The sequence below is a fragment of the Orcinus orca genome, chromosome X (genome assembly GCF_937001465.1).
Source record: "Orcinus orca chromosome X, mOrcOrc1.1, whole genome shotgun sequence".
Classification (NCBI taxonomy): domain Eukaryota; kingdom Metazoa; phylum Chordata; class Mammalia; order Artiodactyla; family Delphinidae; genus Orcinus; species Orcinus orca.
In genome coordinates this window covers 15,667,803-15,692,044 of record NC_064580.1, presented here as the reverse complement: position 1 = coordinate 15,692,044, position 24,242 = coordinate 15,667,803, and the positions used below count along the sequence as shown (strand labels likewise).

Genomic DNA, 24,242 nt, shown 5'->3' with positions numbered 1-24,242 from the left:
TGTATATGGTTTGAGGGAGTGTTCTAATTTCATTGATTTACATGTAGATGTCCAGCTTTCCCAGCACCACTTGTTGAAGAGACTTTTCTCCATTGTATGTTCTTGCCTCCTTTGTCATAGATTAATTGACCGTAGGTGTGTAGGTTTATTTCTGGGCTCTCTATTTTGTTCCATTGGTGTGTGTCTGTTTTTGTGCCCTGCCATTGCTGTTTTGGTTACCTTAGCTTTGTAGTATCATTTATGACTACTTTTTGAATACAAATAAATCAACCCATGACAAGGTAGAATTTGGAAACAGTAGAGTAGAAACAAAGATGTGCCCACTGGTGCCACATTCTGATTTGTAAAGATTCACAGAAGTCCCCAGAAGAACCTTAGGATTCTGGGAAAAGTATGGTTAAAGATTGTTAGTTGATACTTAACGTTGCATATATGATTCATTTTGATTTTTTTCAAGCATTGCTTATTAATTGCAGAGAGATTAATAGGGTTAGTACTGTACTTGCTTACACTAGGTGAAATACTCTTTTTGAGTAGAGAAAACATTTACTTTAGCCAATATATCATTCATTAAATGGCAGCTATAATATATAAGTATCATTTCTTAGATATAATGTGATATATTCTTGAAAGCCAAATATTTTAAAATTATTTTTTATTAGTTTTAACTCATTTTACTCTAATAGGAAAAGTAATGTTCAAAGGAAAAAGTTGAGAAAAGCGTGCAGAGATAACCATGGCAAACAGTTTTATCTATATTTGGGTTCATAGTGCCTTTTTTTCTTTTTGTTTCACACATGCACCTTAAGAACACGCACACAGCCAAATCAGTAGAAAAATGTTAAGTTATGGTGTATTTATTCTTTAAAATCATATAGAACAGTTTAGAAGAATGAAAGTGTTCCTGTTTACTAAGAAAGAAAACTCTCCAAGATGTATTAATTGAAAAAAACAACCCCCCCATACATACAATATAATACCATTAAGTTAAGAGAAAACAAGTAGTTATGTATTTCTATATTTAACTGTAGATATATGTATATAAATACACAGAAAAGATCTGAAAGGCTATACAGTATATCAAACCTGTGTCATAGTGATAATTTCTGAAAAGGGGTATAGGGTGGTAAAGGAAGTGGTAATGGGGACTTTTGCTTTTATCTGTGGCCTTTTTTTTTAAACAAGAATGTATTGGTATGTTACATTTGTATCTTTAATTAACAGTTTCAGTTTGAAGACAGATTATCCTTCATATTCCACTTTCTTGCCTACTTTTTCATGCTGTCTTGTGACTGTATTCCTATGTGAAATATATCCTTACAAATTCAGTTTTGTTTTTTACTCCATCATATGGCTATACCATAATTTATTTAACCAAACATCTATTTTGTTTGGCATTTAGAATGTTTCAACATTTATGTTATTAAACTAGATGAATATGAAGGATATATCTTTGCATACCTTTCTAATTATCTACATAGAATAAGTTTGCTGTGTCAGAGGCTACGTTTCTAAGGCTGACAAATTGTCATTCAGAAAGCTATACTCACTTCCACTCCCCCTCAGTGGTGGGTGAAAATGTTTTTTTCCTTCTCTGGTCAACTTTGGGCATTATCTTCTTATTTTTGCTAATTTAAAAAATGTTATTTTAAAAATTTTCATTTCTTAGATTACTAGTGAGGTTGAATCTTTTTCTTTCCATGTATTTTGGCCATTAATATTCCTTTATCATTTTCCTAATTGTCTTCTCCCATTTTTTTCTTAGAGTGTTCCTTTCATTGTTGATTTGTTTGAGTGCTTCATTTATTGCACATATCAACCCTTTGTCATAAAAGTAAAAACCTTTTCTTGGTCATTTGCTTTTTAATGTTATTTATGGCCTTTTAAGAAAATGTACAGAAATATTAAATTTTTTGACTTGAATATTAAATAATTCAAGGGCCTTAGAGTTAAATAATTTCAAAAGGCACAAATAATATTAAATCAATTGAATTTTATGAATTTAAAAAATCTATTTTTTTCATTTGTTTTGAGTATTTCTTGAACACATTGGAAATGTTCATTTTTTGACCTTTGTTTAATTGCTTTTCCAATTTTTTTTTTTTTAGACTGCAGCACATAAAACCTTTTCAAATAATTAATGACTAAAGACAATTCACTAGCATAGTTTCTTAAAGAAATGTAGTGAGGCTTCCATGAGTGCTACTTTATTTGACTTTACATTAAAAACCTTATTTAAGCTTTACTGGTTTTCCTTTCAAGAATAGTAATAAGGTTTAATTTACTTTAAAACTTTTTCTAACAGTTTTTCTGCTGGTGTTAACACTTCTATAATCAGAAACAGCTAAGTTCTTATCAGGCCTATCATTGGTATAAAAATCCACTGAGAAACATACCTTCAATAGAAAATAAAGCAAGCTGAGTGGCTTTTTTTCCTCGTTTATTTAGATTTTCCTTTCTTGGCTCTTGTTAATGACTCTACAGTCTTTCAAAGCTCTTTACTTCTGGTTGGTGCTGTCACAGCTCATCAGATTTATTCTAGAGACCTGCACAGGGTGTCTGGTGAGAAAGAGGAAAGAACTATGTACGCTGCTGTGTCCTTGGCAACTTAAGGCTGAGTCAAGTAAACTAAAACAAAGTTCATTGTAGATTTTTTCTTGCAAAATTTATTTGATCTTGCTGTTCTCTGTTTCGATTTTTCCCCCTCCCTTTGTATCTCATACTTAGTTCTCTCTAAATAAATGATAGAAATTTAGGAATGCCCAGTAAACTATTGGTTAACTATTGGTTTCTTCTCATATTGCCCTTCCTTTGTCTCTGGCATATACAGTCATAGGGATTTATAGCCAGTCATTTCATTAAAGTCCACATGTTTAATACATGAAGGACAAGACTTGGAATCCAGCAACTTAGCATCAGAACTGGGACACCTGTTATTTTAAAGGCTATGTATGATTTTTTAAAAAAACTTTTCTTTTCCCTGTCTTTATTTGGGAAAGTTTGTAAACAAATAGGTTACTATTTTGTTTTATAAACACAATAAATGTAGGTTTTTAGTCTTCTGAGAAATTGGGGAAATTCAGAAGCAGAGGATTCTTTTAAAAATTTGACCCAGTGTTAATTTTTTTCTAATATTGTGGGATATTCAAAGGTTTTTGTTTTGTTTTATAAATATAGCTATATTATAAACCATTCTACCTGGCTTTAAAGGTACTTAAATACTTTTAAAGTTAACTATATAAATTAAACTTTAAATTTATATAATTTCTGAAACATTAATGAATTAGTTTTATTTAACGTAGTTTCAGATTCATGCATCATTGATTACAAATTAATGACCCATACTAGTGTGAAGTGTCATCTTGTAGTCTAATTTAAGCATTTGTGACCATACAAACCAAGAAAGAGGGCAGCAAGCTTCCAGATGCTTAGAGTATAAAGTTGCAGGATCCCAAGGGTATAGAGGAATTCCTCTGGTCCAAAGGGAAATGCAGAGGAGGGGAAAACCTAGAATCAGAAAGGTGTAGCCAAGCATTCCTGTCTAGTGGCACCATATCCTGGCAGTGATCATTTTAACTCTTCTCTTGATAAAAATCCTTCAATTTATTTGGGTCCCCCACCACCTGCCTCTCATGGAAACAGCTTTAATTTCCAGGTGGAACTCAATGGTGACATGACATTTCCTTCACAACTTTGTAAAACATTTCTGATTATGAATAATTGATAGAACTGGCATATTAGATTTTCTTTGTTGGTAATTCAGACATAAATTGTATGAATAGGAACTTTCTTCTTAAGATTAAAGTGAAAAATAGGTTTTAAATATAATTATCCTGGGCACTGTTAGCTGCTTCTTTGAATGGTGGTTTATTTTATATCGTGTCTGCGCGCACAAGTGTATGGTTTAGCTTTTAATTAAAATTTTAAGGGAGTGGGTTTTAAAATCTAAACTTTTGATCTTTAAAAAAAATGTAATTAGTCATTTTATATTGTAGTCTTATTTTCTCCTATGTAACATTTTCCTTTGGAACTATTTAAAAGTTAGTCTTTTTAAAGTTTTATTGAAGTATAGTTGATTTATAATGTGTTAATTTCTGCTATACAGCAAAGTGGCTCAGTTATACATATATATATTCTTTTTCAGAGTTAGTCTTTTGAGAAATATTTCAAAGTTTCCATGTGCAAACAAGAAATAGCTCTGCTCCCCACCGCCATCTCATTCTCATTTTTTTAAAAAACAAAACCAGAAATTATGGTTGCTTTTGCTCTTTGTTTGGGTAACCAGAGGAGTATGTGGTTTCTATAACTTGTGCTTCACCTCTTTAAATTTTAAAATTAAGATTTTATAGTTTTTCGGACATACCTTTACCAAATTTTTCCCTCTTTTTATATGACTGTGTGTGTTCAGTAAACACCACATAAAGCAGCACTTTTCCTCTCTCTCTGTTATAGTGGGTCAAAAGTAGCAGAGGTACATAAAATTAAGGCTGTAAAAAGTTCAAGGTGTATCAGTCCCATCCGAAAGGTTCTGAATAAAAATTCGAGTATTTGTTTAGATATTTGCCCTTAATGTAGCTCAAAATAAAATACAGACTAATAATGCTTAGTATATTTAGTACTTTTCCTGTTTGGTATAAAAGAAATAGGTAGAAATGCTATCAACCCAAATTATTCACTGAAAAGCCAAGAAATTTTCAACAGCTGATATTTTCTTTTTCATACGTACAGCTTGGAACAAATGTTTTGCTTGTGCAAATGAGACAGCTATTATGATGCAAAGAAGTATCTTGAAGAAAAAAACAAATGTCCTTTTTCTGTTTTCAGCTAAATACTGCAGTAATTGCAAGCAGAGCCTGAAGCTTCTTTCTTGTTTCGGTTCTGTGATATATTTTAACAAGTTCTCTTGAGACTATTAAAGTGTCTTGGTTTTTAGGACATGTGGTCCAGCGGGAATAACTTTGTCTACATACGCAGTGAGTTGGCAGTTAGATTTTTGCATGTCTTCTCATTTGTTTCCAGATTCTCTGACCCAGGGTAACCTTTGGTTCTTTTCTGAAGGCAGGAGTGAAGGAAGTTTGAGCAGGTGACTGATGATCACTGTCTATACAGCCCACAGACAATATGTGAATTACTTTAGCAGCCCTCTTAATCCCCGCCCACCCCCCCACCCCCCCGCAACCAACAAATGCAAATAGCTTCATCCCATTTGCTAGAAATTCAGGCTTGCTCCGGCAACATGGGCTTTGTTGTTAACTCGCTTTCTTCAGAAAGGCAGTTTTATTCCTGGTAGAGGAGAAAGGCTATCAAATGGAACCTAAATCACCCTTGTGGTAAATACAGCAACAGTTTGGTTCTCTGGAATATTTCTAAAGGTAGGAATTACCCCAAAAGTTTCTTTCTATTGCAGTTGAAGTTTGGTTAAAGAAATTCATTGTCTGCTTTGTTAGCTTTTGTATATTAAATATCCCAGTCATTTCTGTTATCTAAAAAAAAAAAATCCTCTATTTTGTTCTAAATATTACGTGCTGAAATTGTTGGCACTATTATTTGATGAGTCACTTCTAAAAACTGTTTTACAGTACAAGGGAAAAGTCAGATTTTGGTTATTTCCACCATAAAAATGAATTAAAATAAGAAAGGAACAACCCTATTGTAAGTCAAACTTGATCACTTAAATCTCCAGTTTATAATCAAACGTTGCCAAGTGTTTTTCTATAACTTTGAGGAATACAACATGATTTTTCACTGGTATTACGTGAGACTTATTAAAAGGACTTTTATGATATAGAAATGTGGATAACATATTTTACTAATTATTGTGTCAATACATTTAATGTGTTTTGTGGAAATTATAGTGGTGACTGCTATATTTTTTTTTAGCATAATGGAAGTCACTCTATAGAAGTCATTCCATAAGAAAAAAGACGTTATGGTTTAACAATTGAGTGACTTTTAAAAGCTCAGTCTTGATAAACCATAATGGAATAGAATATGAAAAAGAATACATATATATATAACTGAATCACTTTGCTGTATACCTGAAACTAACACAACATCGTAAATCAACTATACTTCAATAAAATAAAGAAAAAAGAAAAGCTAGTCTTGTTAGGTGAATTGTGAATTGACCTGAAACAACTGAAGTTGCTTCTTTTTGTGTGAACTTTCCTCTCAAAATATTAAAGATTTTGGAAACTGTCATCTTCTTTAGTAATGTCATTTTAACCAAAATTTTCTTGGTTTCTCATGAACTGAGCCAGATATGAGTAGTAATTGTGAAATAAAATGATCTTCACGGGAAGCACCCCCAGTGAAGCTGACAGGAGTGGTTTACAAAGCATCTATGATCCGAAAGTAGAAAACAAGTATATTTTTAAAACAACACTCTTAAAGCCCTTCTAAATTCTAATTGTAATTTGTAGCTTGTTCTTGCATTTTTATGATTTCCTTTCTAGACTAAATACATATGAGAAATAATTATATAACAGGGTAGAAAAATAATGTAAATTCTACTAAATTAGATTTTCTTTCTTTTTTTTCTTCCCCCCACCCCCCGTACGCGGGCCTCTCACTGTTGTGGCCTCTCCTGTTGCGGAGCACAGGCTCCGGACGCGCAGGCTCAGCGGCCATGGCTCACGGGCCCAGCCGCTCCACGGCATGTGGGATCTTCCCGGACCGGGGCACGAACCTGTGTCCCCTGCATCGGCAGGTGGACTCTCAACTGCTGCGCCACCAGGGAAGCCCCAATTTTCTTGTTTTAATTTTGTATGTATGCCAAGGGTAAAAGGCCTTGTCACTTAGGTATGGAGATAAATAACTGGACTTTTGTAATTTAAGTTAGAGAGCTATCCTTTCAATTTTGTTTGGAAAAATTTTCCCAGTAACATTTTTACAAGTTTTAAATCACCTTAAGATAGAATATTCTATGCAGGTTAACGTATGTTTTATAAGGTATATGTATGAAGAATTTCTTCTTTCTTCTTTAATCTGTTTACCTTAGATCTCCAAGCCCTGTTTTGAAACGGGGGAAGGAGTGACTCAAAGCTGCAGATCCTTTCAGTATATTTGGTTTTGGTTTACTTGTCCAGACATAATTTTTGAAGGCTACTGGAAGAGACATAGCAGCACTTTCCAAATGGAGACGCTCTATCAGACCCCAAAAGCAAGTTCTTTTAAATGAGATCTTTATTTTTCCGAGTGAATGATTTATTTCTTTTTATGTGAAAGTTACCTTCTATTATATGTTTAAGGTGTTTTTAATACTGTAAAACTGTGGTTCTTGGTGATGAGAGAAATCTACATGGTTCATGAAGGAGAATCAGGAGGGGCAGTGGAGGAGCTAAGGGTTTGTTCACACTACTGGACTCTCACCACGCCAACCAAACCACCTCTGCTTGGTCAATGAGCAGGGAACTGGGCAGAGCCCTCAGGTCAGAATAGATAACTGGCTGCAAGGCCCAACAAGGGTTAAATTCGAAAAGACAGGTCCTGTCTCCATAAAAACCAGGATAACTACCACTAAAAATTAGAGATCTTGTTTTCCTTTGTAACTTTTTTTCCCTTGTAGTGTTGAGTGGTAAAACAAATAAACCTTTTAAAGTGAACAAGGGGTGAGGGTCAAAAAAGGACTTCTGTGTTTGTTTTGGGCAAGTAAGAGATAGAGTAAAAAAGTGGTATGGTAGAGAAGTCTTTAAGTAATGATAAAAGGAAGAATGGTAAGCAGAGACCTGTGGGAGGCAGGATTGAGGTGTGGGAAGGTATCTGACCAGGACAGAGAGTGCCCCTGCTACTATGAATGGTAGGCCCCATATGTCTCTGATGGTCAACTGCTTGGGCAGTAGAGATGCTTTTATGACTATGTTCTGCTGAGTAAGCTTCTCTGAAAGATTTCTGCCTTGGTAATGAGGGGATCTGCTCTTTAATTCTGAAACTGCTGGAGACTGAGCTGTAGATTCTAAAGGTCTCTATAGGTATGCAGTGAACCTGTGTAGGTTTTTCTAATGTTATTTTTAGTGGATACATATATGCTAGTCTAAAAGTTGTATGGCTTTTTATCAAAACAGAATATTATAATGCTTATGTTGAATAATTGTTTTCTCTAGAGACATCTAAATATTTAGAGTGACTGGTTATATTCTTATTCAAAAAGTGGCTAGGTTGTTTATCTTTGTTGGGGCATTTTATATTTTTAATGAAAAAATTGGTATTTATTGTAGAACATTTAGAAAACAAAGATAAGTGATGAGTAAAATCTAAAAATTGTTTATATTCCTGCCATCTGGATATAATCACTGATAATATTTTTGGTGTATAAACATTAGGAAACTTTAATTAAAAAATCAGTAATGTTCATTGCCAAGAGTCATTGAGACCGACTGAGGACAACATATGTTGTATTCTGTTCCATGTATACAGAATTGTATTGGTTTGGTCCCATCTACTTAAGTAGTCTTACTCTGTTATTCTAGTAATTAATAGATAAATATAAAATGTGTTATGATTGTAAATATTTGAATTAGAGAAAATCCACAAGAAAATTTAAAGAGTAAAGAAAGACTATCAGAAGATGCTCCAATATTTGATGCAGTTTTTTTCCTTAAGGGTTTATATTCAGCCAAGAGAATTGAAAAAACTGAAGCACCTAAAACACTGGATTATTAAGGGCATGTTGATAGTTTGTTTTCAGTATTACTTTAAATATTTTTCTTTGTTGTTTACATGTAAGCTTCCTCAGATTCGAACCTGAAAAAATGTTTAAGCCAACCACTTAATTCTGCATTTTGTTCATTAAATTTATAGAAAATATTTTAATTAAAAGACCGTGTCTTTTCATTTTTTCCCTCACTAATTAAAAATAGTACCCGGTTTAAGCAGAGAGCGTGGGCTTTGGGGTGAGATAGACCTGAATTTGAATCCCATTTCTACCACTTCTAGACTAGATGTGTGATACTGGATTGGATGTTACTTACCTCGCTGAGCCTCTATTTCTTTATATGTAAAATCGAGAGAATAATACTTGCTTTACAAAATTGTAAACACAAATTTTAATAATATATGTGAAGTCTCTGGCTCATTTGAAGTATACAAATTTCTCTTCCCTTTTCTCCCCCAGTGTGTTTTTTTAAATGAGGTGAAATTCACATAATATAAAATTAACCATTTAAAAATGCACAAATTCAGAAACACTTATTAGTACATTCACAGTGTTGTGCAACTACCACCTTTGTCTAGTTCCAGAACATTTTCATCACCCTAGAAGGAAACCCCATACCCATCAAGCAGTTGCTCCCCACTCCCTCTTCCCCCTTGCCCCTGGTTATCACCAATCTCTATTCTGTTCCTATGGATTTACCTGTTCCAGATATTTCATGTAAATAGGATCATGTAGTATGTGATTTTGTGTCTGGCTTCTTTCATTTAGCATAATGTCTTCAAAGTTCATCCATGTCATAGCATGTATCGGTTATTCCTTTTCATGGTTGAATAGTATTCCATTGTATGTATATACCACACATTTGTTTACCCATTTATCTATTGATGGACATTTGGGCTGTTTCCACCTTTTGGCTACCTTTAATAGTGCTGCTATGAACATGCCCATACATGTACTTGTTTGAGTCCTTGTTTAACTTTTTCTTGGACCACCAGACTGTTTTCCACAGAGCTGCACAACTTTACATTCCCACCAGCAGTGTATGAGGGTTTCAATTTCTCCATATCCTTGCCAACACTTGTTATTTTCCTTTTTTTAAAATTATAGCCATCTTAGTGGGTGTGAAGTGGTACCTCACTGTGGTTTTGATTTGCAGTCCTTCCTTCATTTTTGAATGGAATGTATTCTAGAAGTTGATTTTTAAGTTGGTTGATTAGTATTTGAAGCGTATTTTTCCAAGAAATCTGTAATGTTGTGATCAAGCTGTGGTCATCTATTTAATGCATAAACTACCTGAATTGTCTCTATAATAATATAAGATCAGAGACAAAACTTGAATATTAAACATTTATTCATTTAACAAGCATTTATTGGATGCCCATTATGTGGCAGATGTTGGAGATATAACCAGATGTTGGAGATATAACAGTGGAACCCTAGACCAGATGTTGGAGATATAACAATGGAACTTACATGGTTCCTTCCCCTAAAGGAGCTCACAGTGTGTCTAGACAGATAGATGTGTAAGTAAAGATAAGATGCTGTAAGATCTGTGCCAGTAGAGATAAATGCCGTATGTGTGGTATATGACCATTAAGATCCTACAGTTTGCCTCGGAGCTTAGTGCTAGAGTTTTACAGAGCTGGTAATTGAGCAGAATTTCAAATAATGCATGGTAGTTTAGCTAGTGACAAGGGAGGGAAGACTTTTCTTGGGTCAGCCTCTGCAAAGGCAGTAAAGGTCAGAATGTTTGGGGATCTGAAGCAGATGATTATGGCTGAATCTATAATGATAGATGGGGAAGAGATGAGATGAGGCTGTGAAGATATCTAGAGGGCCTTGGATACCAGGCCAAGGAGTTCAGATTTTAGCATATGGGTAATGTGGCATCACTGAAGATGTTTAAGTGGAAAAGTGACATACAATTTGTATTTTAGAAAGGTCATGCTGATGTACTATAGAGTATGTATTGGAAAGGGCAGCTGGGAATGCCAATTAAGAAGCTAGTATTGTAGCTTATGTGAGAAGTCATGAGGTCTTGGACCAAGTCATTGACAGGCATAAAGAAGAACACAACTAGGAAGTACTTAAAGGAGGTAGACTTGGTTAGACATGTGAAGGGAGGAAGAGTACAAAGATGACTTCAAGATTTCTGACTTCTGGTAATTTGGTGAAAAAAAGGTAATGGCATTCATCAAGATAGAGCATATAGGATAAGCGTGATGATTCTCCTTTTGGACATGTTGAGTTTGAGATGCCTATTTAGATTATCTGTTAGCTATTGAAAACACAGCTCTGGAACTTGAGACAGGCCTGTTGGGGATGTGGTGGGGGGAGGTAGGCACGTGAATGCTTGAATGAGCAAGAGAACAATTTGGGAATCATTATTATGTGTAGGCAGTAGCTGAAATCAAGGGTGTGAACCAAAGTGCTCAAAACTGAGATGAGGGTGGGGAGAAGATAGCTAATCCTGGGGGACACCATAGGAAAAGTGACAGAGGTACAAGGAGAACAAGGAGGGAGTGGCCATGTGAAATCCAAGAAAGAATTTTAAAAAGAAGTGTTTAGTGCTTGCTGGAAGTCAAATAAGATCAGGAAGAAGCATCATTGTCAGTGGCTGTTAGGAGGTTATGGGTGATGTAAGCACACAGATTCCCTAAAAAGAGGTGCCTGAAGTGTGCTTGCAGAGGGTTGAAAAATGAGAAAATGACAATAATAGTGACCATGAGCTAGTCTTTCAGGAAGTTTGGTTATAAAAGAAGTGAAGATATTAGCTGTAGATAATGTAGATAAATAGGAGTTCCTTCTTTGGAGGAAACTTCTTTCTTCCATTTGTTAGGCATTGACAGCAGTGTTTCCCCATTATCCAACCCATTGATGGAAGAAGGCAAGGAGCACCCTTAGAATCTGGGAAGGGAGAGTGAGAATAGAGACAGGGATGGTGATGGTGTTGATAATAACAGCTAACATTTATTGAGTGTATACCATGTGCCACGTACAGATTTCAGTTAATTTGCCCAAGCTATTATTTCTCATAGATATTATGTGGTAAAGCTGGATTTGAATGTAATTAATCTGGAGCCAGTGTCTCTGCACTAGATAGTAAGAAGCAGGGGAGAGAATAGGTGTAAAGAGTGGCTCGTACCAGAGTTCCATGTCCATCTGATCTCTACCCTGCTTCTTCCGAGAAAATTCATAGTCCTCAGCTAGTTCCTGCCTTCCAAAACGCCCGCTGTGATAAGTGTCAGGAACATGCTTCCTTGTTTCCTTTTCCACTAGTAACTACCCCTTGTGGTTTCCTTCAAGAGTTTTTCTTAGCTTATTTGAGGTTTTCTAAAAGGATTTTTTATTGCAAAAAATAAGGAAATAAGTGCATTTAAAAGACTGTCAGTATGCTTATGAAAAGGTGAAGTCACTCTTATGTGACAATAATAGTCCTTCAAAAAAAACTATTCAAAAAGCTAGTTTCCGAGGTAAAGCAAACTCTGTCCGTTATGAACGTTTGATTCCTAAAGCAAGGTTTCTGGGATAGGATTGTGGCTTCTCTGGTACAGGTGTGGGGAGAGGAGAGAAGAAATAGGGTAGTGTCTGAAGATACCAGTCCAGGAGGCCAGTGCTATGGTGTGGGATGGCAGCAGGAATGAAGGAACGAAGTTCATAGGGTTTACACTTGATTCTGCCTCCCCTTGGCTTTTATTGCTGCCCGTGACCCATCAGTTTGTGGCAACATGGGCTCTATGGAACAGGGAGCAAAGTTCCAGGTAGGGGCATTGGGTACCTTGACTGAGTTTCTATGAATGCCAGGCCTCCAGGTTGGATAGTTTAGGTGTAACCATCTCTATTGATATCTCCATGTTTTTCATAATTGAGGCTTGTGTTGCTTCTTTGGTTTTATAGTTACCAGTATGAAAGATCCTTAGAATAATGACAGTTTCATTGTACATGCATTTTTAAAATAAGGAAGATGACTTGCAAAGAATTCCTCAGTCTGAAAAAGTTTCCAAAGTCAAATGTTTACAGTGACAGATTTTTTACTCAATTTTGTTTTTTCCAAACCGTATTTTACTTTTCTATTTTTGGCTATCATATTTTGATTTTGTCTATTTCTAGCCTCAAATTCAAGGCATCTGTTTTTACAGTAGTTTCTGCCCTTGTTGTCATATGGTTATATATATAGCATTCAATCTGTTTGAGGAGAAGGAAATCATAAATCTGTCTTCTTAAGGAGATAGGAATTATATATATACACACACACACACACACAAATATACATATAAAATATGAACTGTATGACTGGGACCATATTTATTTCTTCTGGATTTCCTAAATTGCCTAGATTGGTAAAAAGAACACACTAGGTATTAAGTAAATGGTGGATGGAAAAATCTGGAGAACAGTAAGCAGCCATACCTCTATCATGTCTTTTTAGATCAAAAGCAAGATACATATAAATTTATATCTCTAATCCATTTTAGTTCCTCTTCAAGTCAGCCATGTGTAAGCCAAACCAGCACATGTATAACAGTAACTGGAAATAGGGGTTGCTGTTCATTTCTAAGTGTATTTCCTTTTCTATGGTAATTGTATGTGCTACTCTCTTTTCATAGCTCAGAGAATGCAAGCAGTATCTTTCAATAATAAAGCATCTTCATGTGTCAACAGAAACATACATTTAATGAGTACTGTTTGGCAATAAATACTAAATAAGGTTAAATCTCCAGGCATGAAACGTTTTACCAGCATGTTTTTGTCTGTACTTGTTAATGTTTTCTCCTTATAAGTATGCCTCCACATCTGATTTTAAAAAAACTCAAGACTTCCTCTGTCAGAGAGCACCTAGCAACTAGTGAATTATCATAGGAGTTCACAGGGTTGTCTTTTGGACCTTCTTCTTCTTTTTTAAAACACATGCACTTTGACTCAGGGGAGTGAATTTAATAGGCTTTTTTGTTAGAGGACAGAAAGCAAGGTGGCATATTAGAAAAAGCATGCACTTAGGAGATAAAAGTCTCTTAGCCAAATGGGTGATCTTGGCAAAGTTACCTAATCGCACAGAGCCTAAGTTTCCTCAGGTATAAAGTGGGGAATAATACCTACCTCATAGGACATTTGGGAGGATTACATGCAATAACAGATATTGAAGCACTTAGCATGTAACGGGTAGCCAGTACATGTTGGCGTCTACCTCCTTTCTTTCTTCAGTTCCCCCTGTTCCAGGCTTCCAGGGCTACTCTTGACTTTATTTCCTGCCTTCTGATTGTTTCCCAAGATTTATTCATTTCTTTTGCATTTTCATAATTGAGTAACTTCATATCTCTTGGACATTTTTCTTACCCAAACATTGTCTGTTCTACCTGAAGATAAACTGAGGAACCAGGTATCTTTTGTGTTAGGTGTTCACATAAAACTTTTATTAAAGATGATTAGCACATCCTTCTGTATATTTTACATACTTTTTTCAAAGAGGTTTTTACTCACTTTGTAACCACTATGAACACATGGTTGTAGTGCTATATATAATTTTCACCTTATCTTTTAAACAAATCTATTTTCTTTTTCAATAGTTTAATTAATACTGAATAGAGTTTTAGCATGGTGTGTGTATGTTATATGATTGCTCTTTGGAGGAGAGATAAAAATACATGTATAATATATATAGTTTAATTTTGCTGTTCAGTGTATTGAATGATTACTCATTCCTCTTTAAAGTAGTTTAAAAAGTATTTTGTTCTAGATGCTGGGGATATGGCAGTGGATCAAATTGAGTCTTTGCCGTTGAAAAGCTTGCTTTCTAAAGTGAAAAATTTTTAATTTTTTATAATGCATTTTTCTTACTTTGGTCATACATATATATATACCATGCATCAAGGAGTTTTATTGTAATAGAATATTATATTTGGGGGGAATATTTGAAGCTATGGCTCAAATATTTTGTGTCCCAAGATTTATTAATATCAAATGTCAAATTTTTTAGATCAAATAGTGATTTCATTACATTTGCCATGTTCCACAAAGTAATATTTTATTACAATTCTTTATATAAAATATACTTGTTTTGGAGGTCTAACATTGGCTTGCAGGTTGAAAATATTTTTCATTCATTTAGTAAACATTTTTTGAGGACCTCCTATACGCCTAGGTTCTGTCTTAAACTAACTTAGTACAGGAATTTAAACTCAGGTCCAGAGCGCAATCTATTTCCTTTTCTTCATGCCATATATTAAAAGGTGGGGACAAGAGAATGAGGATTTATTTGGATTTAGTTACTGGGAAGGGGACATTACCTTGGAAAGAATTCTTTTTGAATGGTTGGGGGAAGAAAAGCTTATTATAGGAGACTAAGGAAGCCCAGAATAATAAGGAAACTGAAGTATGAAGTATAGGCGATTCTTCTTTGTATCTTGGTAGTGAGTAGAAGGAAGATTCATGCAAGGGCTTGAAAGTACCAAAAACTAGGGAAGGAGACTTCAAAATAAGGGATATATGAGGGTTGTAAGAGAGAGCAAGGAGTTGGGGATCAAGTGATTAAATACCATGAAGAGAGGAGATAATTGAAACTGTAATGTTCCAGAGGAACCAGAGAAGATAGTTATTAGGACAAAAGTGAAAGGGGATTTGGCTTAGAAGAGTAGGGAGAAAACTTCATTTGATATAACAGGAAGAGATGAGAATGAATGAAAATAAAAGTATTTTAAGATGGAGGAATGGGATGGTTATGATCACTCCCAAAAGATAGCCTTTAATCTTCTCATAAAGTACAGTAGGGTCATTTGCTGACTGGAATGGGGTGAGAGGGAGAGGGGAGCTTAAAAAGGGGAAAATGTTCTGCCATTGAAACATACTTGGAAATCAGTGAGTTGCAGCAGTGACACCCCAGTTGAGGTTAGCATGGATGTTACAGTGATCTACAGTATCCCAATGTTCTGTAGCAGGAGTTGGCAAACTACAACCTGAGGGCCACATTTAGCCCATGTAGCCTGTGAGCTAGGAATAGTTTTTATATTCATAAAGGGTTTAAAAAAAGAGAAAGACAAAGAAGATTGTATGACAGAGACCATATGTGACCTTCAAAGCCTAAAATATTTACTCTCTGGCCCCTTAAGGAGAGAACTGACCCTTGCTCAGGACCAGAGAGAGCAAATGATAGTGTGACTCAGTGGTTGGAGCTGACATGTTGGACATGATCGAAGATCAGGGGGTGATAACGTAAGGGATACTAGTTATGAGGGTTTTGGTGGAGGTGGACAGTTGGGTGCAGGTTGATAAGGGGGTAAAGTAAAGCCAGAAGAAAGCTAACAGATTGGATGAAAATGGAGAGGGCTAGTGGCTAGATCTCACAATGAGAATGAAAAGCATGATCAGTTGGTATAAAGCAAAGATGACAGGTAAGGAAGTTGGAGGTGGAGAAGGGAAGCACAGTTGGTTATCTTGGAGGTAGAAGAGCTTCACAAATTGTCTATTGATGAGATCGGGATGATGGAGCATCAGAAGTATGATATTTAAATTCCTGAAGATGATAACAGGGAGACTCTGTAAGAAGAAATAATGTGAATTAGGTTACTAGAGTTATTTGAAGAAAGTGGAAGTGGGTATGGAGTATGAGGTAGATGATGGTAAAGAGTTAAACAAAGGCTGGTGTATGTAGGTAAATTACTATAAATAAGGGGAGGGGGAAAGTGATGGTGGCAGTTAAGTGGTCTTCCATTTTCCCTGGCAGCTGTTCCATTCTCTTGACTAGGTAATTGATAGAGGTAGATAAAAAGGCTGCAGGGAAGATGTGGGAGGTCATAGGAGGTCACATTTACACATAGTCTTTGAGGATGGGAGAAGCAAGGTGGTAGATTCATTTCAAGTTGTAAAATGAAGCCCTCAAAATAAAAGTAGTTGATTTTTTTTTTGCACAGATGTATAAATGTGTTACTTATACAGCTCTTCCTGTAAAGACTTTTTGACGTTAGTACTATTTACTATAAAGTAAAGTTCATTTTTTTGTACTAATGAAATTATTAAGGGATTAATACTAAAAATATCTCTCTACTTAACTATGAATATATACAAGAGTAACCTGGCAGGTAATCTTTATTTGGAATATTAAAACTGTCTTGATTGGGCTACAAATAACTAATAGATACAAATCACTTGGGCATGATAGTGGTCCTTCCATGGCAATGTTAATGTAGAGTCTATATTATAGCTTATGAAGCTTTACTATTAAACATACATATAGGAACATAATGTATTTTAGCCACTAAAAAAAAAAAAAAAAAATCTAGTTGGGGGATTCCCCTGGCGTTTAAAAGATGAAGCAGGAGCCGTTGGTAGCTGCTTTGTTATGTTTTTCTATATTGGTGGCCAAAATGATTCCTGTATTTATGGCACAATTTTCTGAAGGAAAAACTCTTTTCTGTGCCAAGGACTAAAAATATGAGAAGCAGACAAAAGGTAAATTGACAGAAATTTTCACTGTGCTAATTAAGTGGGAAGTTACTGGTTCTTATTATAAAAGCCTCTTTATTTTTTCTGGAGAATCAGACTATATCCTGATAATCTGAAATCTTAAATACCAAAAACGTCATTTTAAATGGTACCTTTGTTTTAAGTGGTTTTCAATGAATGACCTTTGGAATATTTTTAAAGATTGAGTTAAATTTCTTTTGAATCATTAGAAGAAAATACCTTAATTATGTCATTTATTTTAATTGTATTTTTGTGTTGTGTGTTTTTTCCCTCAGTTCCTGTTACAAAGAATATAGCAAAAACACAGCCTTCTCCTTCCAAAGCAACCCAGCGTTCAATGCAGTCTCTACAGAAAACTGCTGTAATATTACCAACACAGCAGATCAGGAAATCAGGTTGTACTAAACCACCTGCACATACTTCAGTCCCCAAGAAGGGGAGTTCTGTTAAAAATATCACACCAAGGAAAAAAGGCCCAAACTCAGGAAGAAAGGTTAGTTGTATCTCCTACTAATTTGCATTACAGGTCTCTGTAGTGCCTTATTATTAAACACACAGTTTAGGACTTACTAAGAGTGTTATGATGCCTTTTAGGAATGTACCAAGAGTGTATAAGGCTTTTTACAAGGTGGAGCGGGGAGGGGAACGGAAAGATTGGGAGTTTGGGACTAGCAGATGTGAACTATATATAGGATGGATAAACAACAAGGACCTACTATATAGCACAGGGAGCTATATTCAATATCCTTAAACCATAATGGAAAGAAATATGAAAAAGGATATATAGCTGAGTCACTTTGCTATACAGCAGAAATTAAACACAACATTGTCAATCAACTATACCTAATTAAAATTAAAAAATAAGTATATAAGGCTTTTTAAGGCCTGTGTAACAATCAAGATTGTTATTTCTTTTCTTGGATAAATTTAAAACTAAATAGTGTTCGACCTCTTCAAAACCACATTGAAAATACTGCATGGGTGTATTTATGTTCGAGCCAGTTTATTTAAAACTCAGTATATTTTAAAAATCAATGTGAAGTGAATTTTACTGTACATAGATTATACCTCAGTAAAATGGGGGTGAGGGGGAAATCAGCGTGATAAATTCAGTGATGCTAAAGTCACATCCTACCTAACTGACTCTCCCCCAAAGAAAACAACTCTAATACCTGGAAGTAATAGAAAAAGCAGCTACCCGAAGACACTGGAGAATGAATGGAAGCAGACAGACTGTGGTTGGGGGGAATACACATAGGAGGAGGGGTGTTATACGAAATGCTATATTCAGCAAACATACTCTTCAAGAATGAAGAACTAAGGACATTTTCAGGTAAAAGCATACAAAAAATTCATCACTGGCAGACAAACACTATAAGAAATGCTGAAGGAAGTTATCTCTAGGTAAAAATACTAATGACTTTCTTTTTGCTTTTTTCCTCTTAATTTCCTTATAAAAATAGGACTATTTAAAGCAATAATTATAATACAATACAGTCTTGTGGGGTTTATAACATACATAGATATAATACATAAAAAAATTATAGTATAAAGGCTTAGGGGTTGGGGATATGGATTTGTAGCATTGCAAGGTTTCAACATTTTCTGTTAAGTAGTACAATATTAACTTTGTGTGGATTGTACATTGAAACTCCCAGAGCATATTGTAAAAATACAAATGCAAAGAAATACAGCTAAAAAGCCAATAGGAAAATTAAAATAGAATTCTAAGGACTATTCAGGTAATCAACAACAACAAAAAAGAGGAAAGTAAGACAGAAGAACAAAACACAGAGGAAACAAACAGAAAACAATAAGTGGTAGACCCAGACCCAAACTTATTAATAATTACTTTAAAAATTAGTAAACTAAACTTTTCAATTAGAAGACAGAGATTATCAAAATGGATTTTTTAAAAGATCTAAATACATCCTGTCTACAAGAAATACGCTCTAAATATAAAGACATAGAATCTCTCTAGATCTGTTAGAACTGAGTTAAATTTCAGCAGTATTACCTTAAACATTTCTGAGTTCAGCCACCTGATATCAATATATATAACGTTTCTATTTTGTTACAACTAATGTTTGCAGTATGGAGCAAAATGACAATACCATTTTGATTTTAAAAACTTACATTGGTATTTTATTTTAAAAGGCATTCAAAATTTATAAAATAAAAATCAAAAGTCAGGGCTTCCCTGGTGGCGCAGTGGTGGCCTGCCGATGCAGGGGACATGGGTTCGTGCCCCGGTCCGGGAAGATCCCACATGCTGCGGAGCGGCTGGGCCCGTGAGCCATGGCCGCTGAGCCTGCGCGTCTGGAGCCTGTGCTCCGCAATGGGAGAGGCCACAACGGTGAGAGGCCCGTGTACTGCAGAAAAGAAAAAAAAGAAATCAAAAGTCAATAAAACTGAATATTTTTCAAATATAAAATCATAAATATTGAAAAAATCAAATAAGCACATTATTCTAATGTAAATTCTTAGCAGATGAAATTTTTTAAATTAAAAATAAATTATAAGGGGACTTCCCTGGTGGCGCAGTGGTTAAGTCTCCACACTCCCAGTGCAGGGGGCCTGGGTTCAATCCCTGGTCAGGGAACTAGATCCCACACGCATGCCGCAACTAAGAGTTCGCATGCCACAACTAAGGAGCCCTCGAGCCGCAACTAAAGGAGTCCACCTGCTGCAACTAAGGAGCTGGAAAGCCACAACTAAGGAGCCCTCCTGCCACAACTAAGACCCAGTGCAACCAAATAAATAAATATTTTTTAAAAATAAATTGTATAAACTTAAGGAAAGTTAAATTTAAAGGCAAATCATTTATTTTAAATGCATTTTAAAAATTAAAATGTATCAAGGGTGTCATTGATGCATATATTTAGTACATATTTTCCAGTTGCTGAAAAAGTCTTTGTGATTAGCTGGTATATGGTCAAGATATGGTAACTCCAAAAAGTTTCTCTTCATTCTTTTACTTTCAAATAATTCCAATGCTGGTTTGACAATTTTGAAGAGATCTTTTTGAAAATATTGTTGTATGGTGGTGAGGAGGGGCAAGGGAAAGATAATGTAATTTTTTTGATAATAAACTTTTTTGTTGCAAAGGAAGCATTTCAATCCACCTTCATCTTTTTTGGCTTCATTATTTCATCATAAAAAGATGAAGATTCAACTCTTTGAACTAGAGTAAGAATTGTTTTTGCTGTACTCTCCTTTGTCAATTATTTTCTTCCCTTCCTTAAGCATTCTAGAAGTATGGAAGTGTGGAAGCACATTTTCCAAATAAATGTATTCAATTTACATTGTTAGTGCAAACACACTATTTTGGTATGTCTTAAGTCAAAGGATTTAGATTTTAGATTTTTAAAATACTGAAAGAACGAGAATATATTGACACAATAATTGTAATTTAGTATTTTCAAAATAATTTACTAAGATACTGTGAACCCAAATGACAGTCACTAATTTAAACAAATAAAGAAAAATCCAACAACACTGTTTGTGTTTTTCTCCTTTTTCCCTGCCTTTTAAATATCTTCTATTATTACCTTTTCTAGGCACAAGATCCCCTTCTCTGATACTGAAGAGTTGTGTTAGAAGATAGCTCCTAGAAAACCCCAAGAGTTGATATAAAATAAACAAAACACTAGTGATGTTAATAATACCCATGAGACATTTGGTTCTTACATACAATAGGCATAATTTTGTATGGACTTTAGCAAGCCACTGACAATTTTGTCATAATTATCGTATGTAATATGGAGAATTGCAGGCTAGATATGGTAAAAACCCAGATGAGTGACTGCTTTCTGAAGACAAACTTTGTCCTCTGCCTTGTTGAGGTCCCCCACCCTCATCTGATGAATTGCTGGATTAGATTTCCAAACTACTTCAGCAGTGTAAAAAACTTACTGGGAACCTCAAAAATAAAACAAGTTTTACAGAGTGAATTATTTTGGCTAAAGTGTGACTAGTTGGAACAGGGGGTAGCGCTGGGAATCCCAGCCTCTTGGTCTCTTCCTCTCCTACCTGACCAGCTTATGGGCCCCTCTTAGGAGCACAGTTTGAAAAGTACTGCAGTTTGTGACACAGGGATTTCCAACCCAGAGGACTTCAGACAACTGATCATTTGTGAACCAGTGATGCCAATAATTTTATGACCTCCTTATCTAGGAATATTTTTTTTTTAATAGGAAAAACGTATTCCTGTTGTATGTTCCACATCTTCAGCTTCTGTCAGTATGCTGGCCAGAGGACGTGGTGGTGTTTTATATGATAAGGATACTGTTCCTGGATCATCTAAAATAGTGATGTCTACAGGTAAATTAATATTTTTAAAAGAGCGTAAAAATTAGTTATCTTTTGTTGTATTATTTTCAGTGTCTTTGAAGTCCTGGAAATAAAATAAGAGGGAAAAAAGATGATAGTAAACATTTCTTATAGCATTTTTCATATTAAAATATTTTGAAATTCTGATTGTTCATTTTGATGTCAAGGAAAAACAGTTTGTTTAAATACATAAGTCACTTGAAAATTCAACACCCTTAAGATATCCCTCTTGGTAAGATTTATAAAATTTACATTATTGTCAAATCTATTCTTGTTTTCCCATGATCTCATTTCACAATTTGTCTTTTTTGTCTTGTATGTATTTTTAAGGTACCTCAAACCTTATTTTAATGCCTTATAAAATTTTCACAGATCCTTGCCTGTCAGGGGGCATGATGACTTTAAATTGTTTTTTGCTATGTGAAGAGTGTGAAATGACAGACACCCAAACTAGTCAGTCCCTTTTATTTGTCGTTTCCTGCAAATTTCCTTATTCCTTTCCTGTTACGTAAAGCAAGTTTTTTTGCTCCCTCTCCTAGATCCTTAATTATCTCTCTTACATTCTTCTGTTCCTTGGACTTTTCCCCTCAATTTTTCTTTTCTTATTAAAAAGAAATTATAATTTAATTTTTTGAAATAGAAATCACTTTAAAAATGATTATTGTAACATACCCCCCCCCTTTTTTTGGCTGTGTTGGGTCTTTGTTGCTGCGCATGGGTTTTCTCTAGTTTTGGCGAGCGGGGGCTACTCTTTGTTGTGGTGCACAGGCTTCTCGTTGCAGTGGTTTCTTCTCTTGTTGTGGAGCACGAGCTCTAGAGTGCAGGCTCAGTAGTTGTGGTGCACGGGCTTAGTTGCTTCGCAGCATGTGGGATCTTCCCAGACCAGGGCTCGAACCCGTGTCCCCTGCATTGGCAGGTGGATTGTTAACCACTGTGCCACCGGGGAAGCCCGTTACATACCTCATTTTGTCTCTTTATTATTTCTGATTTTTAGTCCATTAGGAGGGGAGCCTAGCTAAATGAGTATAAACATTGAAATCCTTGTTTAGCTCACTTGTGTTCAGTAGAACTTTGTCCATGCCATCAGCACCTCAGGTTAAGTTTTTAATAGGTGTTTCATTTCTGTGACAGAGTCTATCCTTCCTCTGGCTATTGCCACAAAGCTTAAGTATCATATATTTCAACATAGTGAAAGTGAGATTAATTTTTTTTTTTTTTTTTTTTTTTTTGCGGTACGTGGGCCTCTCACTGTTGTGGCCTCTCCCGTTGCGGAGCACAGGCTCTGGACGCGCAGGCTCAGCGGCCATGGCTCATGGGCGTAGCCACTCTGCGGCATGTGGGATTTTCCCGGACCGGGGCACGAACCCGTGTCCCTTGCATTAGCAGGCGGACTCTCAACCACTGCGCCACCAGGGAAGCCCTTAATGGGTTTTTATTGTACTAAATATAGACTGTATACATGAAAATTTTGCAATAAATTGAGTAGTGGATAAAAATAATGTGCCTCTTGATTTAGGGGGACAATATATTTTCTGTTAATAATTATATTACGTTGTGTGTTAATTTGTATTTGTTGATTCTCAGTGAAGAAAAATTATAGAAACTTGACTGATTGTGATTATAGATTATTTGCTTCTAAATTCTAAATGCTTTTATTATACGAAGGGAAGCATTTATTTTTAAAATTTTCTTCCATGAACCTCGGCATGTATATAAAGAACATTTTTATTTTCTTAAAAATTAATGAAAAGGGCTTCCCTGGGGGCGCAGTGGTTGAGAGTCCGCCTGCCGATGCAGGCGGACATGGGCTCGTGCCCCGGTCCGGGAAGATTCCACATGCCGTGGAGCGTCTAGGCCCATGGGCCATGGCCGCTGAGCCTGTGCGTCCGGAGCCTGTGCTCTGCAACGGGAGAGGCCACAACAGTGAGAGGCGTGTGTACCGCAAAAAAAAAAAAAAAATTAATGAAAAAAATTTCTCTAGGTCATTAGAACTTACTGTGACACATATCTGAAATGATTTGGTTACTTTAGAAAATACTATATAACGAGAGTGCAATATTGTTGATTTAAAATAAATTCAGTCCAAAAGGAGTGTGCTAATATGACCAGTTTTGAAAGAAAATTCTTACACTGTGATTGCTGTTAAAAAGTGAAAATATTCTTGACTTTAAGCCATTTTATATAACCTGAGAATGTGTGAAGAATTGTTTTATGATGTTACTAAAACTTGTATTGTTTTTATTATAATCAGTTTGGGCAGAATTCTAGAAAATTGAATAAGCATTTGGATTATTTATTTCTAGATTTCATATATTTACAAAATGTGAAAATATATTTACATACATATTTTTAGGTAGCAGAAATGATCACCGATAGTAACTATGTTTAGGTTATCTTTGAGTGAAGCGTGGCTAATGGGATATACAGTGATTGATTATGTAGTGTTTATGTTCCTTCTAACCAATCTCATTGTTTGTTATATCTATATACACATTTTTAATCAAGTCTGTGTCTATGTAAACAAATATGGAAGCTCTGGCCCTTACCTGGATCAGAATAAAATCCAGCAGCTGCCCGATCACTTTGGCCCAGGCCCTGTCAATGTGGTGCTCCGGCGGACGGTGCAGGCCTGTGTGGATTGTGCCATTCAAAGTAAGACTGTTTTTGGATTCCTTAAGCCAGATGATCGTGGAGGAGAAGTGATAACCGGTATGCTCATCTAATCCTTTATGAGCTTTTATTCCCTAATTTGTTTTTAGGTTTCAAGAAGGCAAGGATTTTATAATACATAGATTATTTT

At 35.4% G+C, this 24,242-nt stretch overlaps 1 protein-coding gene across 3 annotated transcripts in view; it reads left to right on the top strand.

Annotated features, from left to right (window-relative positions):
* Window positions 1–24,242, top strand: part of SCML2 (Scm polycomb group protein like 2) — an 88,981-nt gene that overhangs the window by 49,567 nt on the left and 15,172 nt on the right. For all 3 annotated transcript variants that reach the window (XM_004269640.3, XM_033427881.2, XM_049704727.1), the window contains exons 8-10: window positions 17,386–17,603; window positions 21,307–21,433; window positions 23,948–24,151. In XM_004269640.3, the coding sequence (XP_004269688.1) occupies window positions 17,386–17,603; window positions 21,307–21,433; window positions 23,948–24,151 (549 nt within the window). The remainder of the gene's footprint in view (window positions 1–17,385; window positions 17,604–21,306; window positions 21,434–23,947; window positions 24,152–24,242) is intronic.